At 38.1% G+C, this 6,675-nt stretch overlaps 1 protein-coding gene across 1 annotated transcript; it reads right to left on the bottom strand.

Moving 5' to 3' along the window:
• Window positions 1-1,801: 1,801 nt before the first annotated feature.
• Window positions 1,802-6,424, bottom strand: TRAPPC2 (trafficking protein particle complex 2). Its single transcript, XM_009074621.1, has 4 exons — window positions 6,314-6,424; window positions 4,084-4,228; window positions 3,263-3,348; window positions 1,802-2,461 (listed from the first exon to the last, which is right to left on the bottom strand). Exons 1-4 carry the CDS (start codon window positions 6,404-6,406, stop codon window positions 2,363-2,365), a joined length of 423 nt encoding a protein of 140 aa, XP_009072869.1. The 5' UTR covers window positions 6,407-6,424; the 3' UTR covers window positions 1,802-2,362.
• Between the last annotated feature and the right edge of the window lie 251 nt (window positions 6,425-6,675).

Consider the following 6,675-nt stretch of genomic DNA (forward strand, 5'->3'; position numbering starts at 1 on the left):
TTACTGCCTTTAATGCATAATACAGATTATCTCTGCTTTCTCCTGCTGCAACAGACTTCATTTGAATTCTTATTCCCAAGCCTCTGAGATGGGGCAGGAGCATAATACTTGCAAAAGTGGTGTCTCCTGCTGTGTCCAGTGAGGAACTAACTGTTCACTGTCTGAAGCATGCTGGAACTGCATCTTTCAGACCTGTGGCAGATTTGTGACTACAGTTGATCACCAGATCATTTTCACCCAGATAGCAGTCTTAGCTTATTGTAAAGCGTCGCAAACAAAAGTATAAACAAGTGTTCCTCCATCTGCAGAGCACCTGCAGCTACCTAGCCAAGGTCCTTCAGTTGTGTCACAAGATAACACTCCTCAACCAAAGTCTCTGTAATGATAAATGTAATAATTAGTACATAGTTCTGCAGTGACCAGTAATAGTCTGTTTTCATAAAGCCTAGATGTACCTGAGACTGCATTTCCCACTTACAGGTCCTTTAGTCAGAAGAATGAAGGAAAAATGTATGGAGGGTGTGAGAACAGGCACCATTTAGCTAACTGTCTTCAGGCATCAGGCAAGAGAGAAAATGCTTCCATTTTACTAAACTTCCTACTGCAGCAACAAATACAATTATTAAAAAATGCAGTTTCTAAAAGTGGTGGAAACTTAGTGCTAATCTTTCACCTTTGCCAAATCTTTTCTTAACTGCTATGTATGTGATTATTTAAGTATTTCCTCAGTGAATCTTAACTGTTAATATTTTTCTAACTATCATGCTCCTGTGGAGGAAGCAGAAAACAGCATCACAGCTGCAACTTAACATGCCCTTGTCATGAGTGAGAATGCTTTACCTCAAGTATTTTCATATGTATATAGCAAAAAAATAAAACTGATTTATATGAAATTGAATGACATTGCATATCAAAATGCTGTACCATGCAGTTTGTGTGAAATAGCACTTCAAAGGCAAGAACTCCCACCTTCACTTGCCAACCCACCAGGTAGCCTCACTGTGGGAATCCAGTTCTCTGAATCCCTTGAAGTACACTCAACAGGCATTGATACTGCATCATTCCACGTTTTATTTAAGGTGAATATGGCAACCTTTATAGCATGTTCTTTGTTTCTCATGGAATATTTTACAGTGACAGGTTAACAATAAGTGTAGAAATAATGACTATACATTTATAGCACATACACATGTAGTCCCTTTAATTATACAGACTGGGCAAGATGTACTTTTTAGAACAGTGTGCCACTTCCTTTGGAAATTACTTTTGAGACATTTTTAAAAGAAAAGCCCAAGAAAAGAAATTATACAGATTTGCTGCAAAAGGAAACAGAATAAGAGATTGCAAAATTAAATGCATATATAGCAAGTGACCCATTTAAAAACTACTGGTTTGGAATGATCGCAAGTTTTGCAAAGGGGTCCCTAACACATTTTACAATGGTATAGGAGACAAACAGGCCACATAATGCCTTTCTGAAACTTCCACAAATAGATTTTCATGGTTCAAAGATCCTACTCTAAATATATTTTCAAAAAGAAAATTTCAGCACCTGCAGAGGTAATGGAAAGAAGTGGATTTAAACATGTACATTTAGTTTGTTTTCTTTTTCCACGTGTGAATTAGAATTAATGTCAGGGCAGACATGGCTGTTCTGGTGTGCTGGTTCATTCATCTCGTTGATGCAACACTGAAGCTAAACATGTATTGCACTAAACATCTGTTGAATTTGAAATGACAAGCTTTTAAACTTTAAGGTTTTTTTTTCCTCAAAACTTCTTTGAAATATTGAAGACACAGATTTTCTGATCTATACACTTTATTGAGCACTTTATATATACATACTATTACAATATAAATAGGGACCTGATTTCCTACCACAAAGTGTAAGGTTAATCTGGTTAGTCTGCAGAGGGAGCTCTCTAGCAAAGGAATGTAAGCAGGAAAGTTTATAACAAAATTAACCACTTGGGCCAAACAGTCAAGAAGTCCCTTTTGCTCATCTTAAATCAGATAACTGGAGATGCCTTTTCTGTTTAGCTCTGATTTCCTCCCACCCTGAGTAAGAGGTTTACACTTTGCATACACATTGACACCCAAATGTATCACTTAGTACCTGTGCAGCCCCTGACATTTTTAAACTTTGTTTTCATACCACATAAAGGGAAACTTCTTAAGATACACATTTTAACCAGAGAAGCTTGGTTGCTCTTATATATATTGGCAGACAGAAAAAGCTGCTTCAGCATCCAATTTGTCAGTCTTCAGAAGATGAGTACCAAGCATGCAGAGAACTAACCAGAAGAACTACAGTTCAAACAATCAGGAAAGCATGGAAAAATCACTCACTCGGGAAATTCATTCAGCTTAAAAGGTGTTTCTTCCCAAGGAACTGGACTTTCCTTTCAAAGGCACTGGATCGAATAGGAGAATTGAGTTCATAAAATGGATTCATTGCAAACTGGGGAAAGAAGAAAAACTCATCAATAAGCACAATGCCAGCCCTGGAAAACATCATTTCAGATGACATCTACTTCCAGCCTATTTAGTGCCACTAAGAGCACAGAACTCCTGAACAGTCCCTGCTTTCCAAGCCCTTGCATTCCCCCCATATATGTGCAGAGCCATTCGTTAGCACCAGCTTCTCAGAACAAATCCATCACAACACTGGTGAAAATTTCTGTTTTGGAAGTGGGCATCATCTGAGTGCCTGCAGGAGGCCGAGATGGTGATGCTTCTCATCAGTGCTTGTCGCTGCCCCATATAATGGAAGTGCCCCATACAATGGCTGAGAGAACACAAGCTATGTGTTCTGAGAGCACAGCACTGCTACCAGGCTCTGTAGGATGGTAATTCACTTTTATTATCACCATTAGTGATAGAATACTGCCTCAAAAGAAGCTGTCCAACTTCTCTGTTGCCAGAGAAGCTGTGGATGTCACACCCCTGGAAGCGTTCATGGCCAGGCTGGATGTGGCTCTGAGCAATCTGGTCTACTGGAAGGTGTCCCCTTCCAACCCAACCCAACCCAACCGATTCTATTCTATGAAAAGCACTGGACTAAAATGAAGAATTAATTCTGAAAGAGCACACTTTATAACAATTTATAAAAATATGTTCTGTTTAATGCAAAATACAGCCTTTGGACTGCACAGGTGATTATGCCCCATGAGACAAAAATGCTCAAACAGGCATGTCTGAGCATACACAGCAGAACACACTTAGAAGTACTGCAGAAAGACCATAAGAAGTGGGTTCTTACCTTTATATACAACTCATATACATCATTAAAGAAGTTCTTAATTCCGTCTTCCTGCCTTACATCATGAAGCATTATAAATCTCATATGTAAAGCAATTAAGGAAAATAAAACTTTCACAAAGAAAACAGATGTAACATATCCTGAGACAAGAATTTACACCTAATTCTGCATGCACTTAAAATGTTTGGCTCTACATGAAATAGCAGTGACTCACAGGATGATGCATTTAAAGAAGTAACTGAAGCAGTCAAATTTGGAAAGCATTACCTTTCTATTTTGAAATTCCCCTATTTGAAAATAATCACCTCTCTATTCAAGGTTGTTCTTTTTAAAGTTATGTGATTTTGACACCTTTGCCATGTACCCCTAAAGTTAAAATGACACTCAATGTTACTTGCTATGTATAACAAATGTTTCACAGCAAACACTCCCAGGACTACCTGTACATAAGATCAAACCTTGACACTGCACTTTCATGACTGGTGTGACTGACACCAAGCATCTTCATCCATGCTTCTCCTTCCTACCTTCAAAGGAGTGGATATAAGATTGCTCAGACCCTCCCATAGCTCATTCCTCTTCTCCATGTGAGCTCCACATTTCATTAGGCTATTTCAGCTTCTCCAAAAGTAAAAATCCACCTTTTCAACTGTTCCCAGTTTTAAACAGCTTCTGTGCCTCCCAACATGGTTCTTCCTGAAGCTGGTGACTCTCTCTAACAATAATAGTGAGTAGCCAGAGAAATCTGTTTCAAACTTATTTTATCTAATGCTCTGAAAAAAGGCTTTTCCTATAGAAATATAGAGAAGAGGGAAGGATATGTCCAGCTGTGACAAAGGCAGAAACAAACCATTCGTTAAACTTGTCCACAGTCTTCAAATACATGTTGTTAGAAAGCCACATGTTCTCATCTACTAGGTCAAGAGCAGCATGGGCAATGAACTGGTTGAGATGGCGATGATCATCCTAATGTATTTCCAGAAGACAGAGAGGATTAGTAATTCAGTGAAAGGAATGAAATGCAAACAATAATTTGCTCAAGTTTGTAAGCAACCAGGGCTCAAGTTACGTGAAGTCCTATATACCCTTCTATTCTGCTACATATGTGCCATCCTGTAATTAAACAAAACTAGTAAGCATTGTCATGATACTTGGTTTCAAAGGAGAAAAAAGGTCATAATAAAAAGGTGATAATAAATAATAAAACCAGTCCTGAGAACAGCAAAACCAATAAACCCTACATTTAAAGCTCAGGAATGAATTCAAGCATGAATTCTTTTGTTTACCAATGGGCAATCTCCTCCTGCTAGCTTACTGCATAACAGGCCCTGACAAAAGTATTCTTCTCCTCCTCCTTACAGTCACCTGTTTTTGTGAAATTTAGAGCAATGTAGAAGTTTTTGGACTGCAACGTTTCTGTCAAATTTGGCAGAAACTGAATAGGTTAGAATTTATAAATGCTGGAGGACAGATTGGGAAAGCAGAGACATACAGAGGAAAGATGTACTGATAACATCACCTAAAGATTCTCTTTTTTTTCTGGTTATTTACCTAGAAACAGGATTGTTTAATTGTTTTGGGGATTTCCTTTTACCTAAAGTCTAGTGCAGAGAAGCATCCTGCAACCAGTATTAAATATACACTTACAGATGTAAATTGCACCTCTTCCTATAATAACCACAAATGACCTTCATGAAAGTGAAGGCAGCCTTTGGCCCTAACCCTAGGGGCTGTGTAGGCAAGGAGCCTACTTTGGAGTCTACTTTGTAGACAATTCAGAACATCAGAGGACATCTGCTAAGAAGAGATACAGGACTAAACTGTACTGTAAGCTTTTATTAGACTGGAAAAATCAGTAGTCTTGCACTGTTTCTCCTAACACAGAGGTGTGGCAACTGCCACACTCACACCTGTGTTTTTCCCCCAAATCAAGTTTGGCTCAGGCTGTTAACAGCTTTGCAATTCCATTAAACCATACTGAGGAAGACACTAAGTAGGGAAGTTAAAGGGGCAAAACCTTGTGCTGATTTACCACCTGCATTACATAAACCACTTGCCTCAGGCAGCTGTGCATCTGCACTGAATTCACTCTGCAGTGGCATGTCTCAGACAGAAGTGATGGCTGCCAAGACATACTAATGTCAACTAGTTCTCCTTCAGTGCACACGAGGTTTAGATTCTCTCTCAGGAAAAAATTTAGTACTTCAACCTCTGTCAGACAAGAAGCTAACCTGAGCCAAGTTACTTTCATTAGCATAATGCAGAAAATTAATTTTTCTACTATCTGACACATCCTCACACTAAGCCTAGTCTGAGTAGTCTTACTTATGATCTTTTATAGGACATTACTTCAAAATACAGGTGATGCCATGTGGTTCAAATCAGTGACAAAAATACTTCAATTTTCGGATGCACTCACAGATCCATGCACTTTGATTCTTAAGTCTGTTTTCCCTTTGATGTAATATCCCTATGCACAGATTTGTTCTTTTCTCACTGAAAACACTGCTACTGTGAGTAGTCTCACATTTCTCACATTTTCAAAGTCTTCATTTATCAATACAAATTTTAAGCTTTTCTACTTAAAAACAAGCATGGTTAGTGAAGCTGATTAAAAATTAAGATATTTTAGCATAAAAAATAAAGGACTGACTAGAGATTACAATTTTATATTCCTTACCGTATTAGTGTATACAAATGCCTTAAAAGTAAGTAGTACTAAATAACAAACAGCTATATTAAAAGCTCTACACACTAAGAGAAATGACCAAAACATAACTAGCATATATACTCTTTAACATGTAGCAGCAAGCATTAAAAGAAGCTGTGCTTTATGAAGAACTAATGATCTGGCAAAGATTTTTTTAAAGAGACTTGAGAACTCCAGAGTTCTACTCCCTATAACAAAGTTTATGTTAAAAAAAAACAAACCCAGAAAACAGTAGATACTATTTTTAACAACATGCTGGTTATGCTTCTAACATGCTGTAAAATTATTTAAAATCTGCACTATAATTACATCATAGGAGTGTCACAGGAATAAAAACACACCTTGGACTCTACTTTTCCAGGAGGCAGAAATTCCATTTCAAATACGGGATTATCATGATGACCAACTATCACGAAGTAGAAACTTCCAGACATTCTTCAAAACAGTGCTCCTTACAAGAAAAGACAGACATGCTGATGAGTCTATATACAAACTCTTCATCCATGTGGAAGTGCTCCTAAAATTCAGCCAACATGCTTCCCGTTCAGAGTTAGCAGAGGGTGAAGAGTGATAAACACTTTCTTAGGTACACGCGAGTAGGGGGTGGGGAAACACCCTTAGAAAGCGGAACACCTCCTGGAAGCGAATATAATTACCGGTACCTAGAAACGCTTATACTCCTCCACTCACAGGCGATTTATTC

The sequence above is a fragment of the Acanthisitta chloris genome, unplaced genomic scaffold, assembly GCF_000695815.1.
Source record: "Acanthisitta chloris isolate BGI_N310 unplaced genomic scaffold, ASM69581v1 scaffold36835, whole genome shotgun sequence".
Taxonomy (NCBI): Eukaryota; Metazoa; Chordata; class Aves; order Passeriformes; family Acanthisittidae; genus Acanthisitta; species Acanthisitta chloris.

Excerpts from the sequence above, each read along its gene's own strand:
- TRAPPC2 (XM_009074621.1), bottom strand. The coding sequence starts at position 6,406 with ATGTCTGGAAGTTTCTACTTCGTGATAGTTGGTCATCATGATAATCCC. Across the intron at positions 4,229-6,313 it reads CTGGAAAAGTAGAGTCCAAG|GATGATCATCGCCATCTCAA; the intron begins GTGTGTTTTTAT and ends GAAATACATTAG. Across the intron at positions 2,462-3,262 it reads TATATGAGTTGTATATAAAG|TTTGCAATGAATCCATTTTA; the intron begins GTAAGAACCCAC and ends TTCTTTCCCCAG.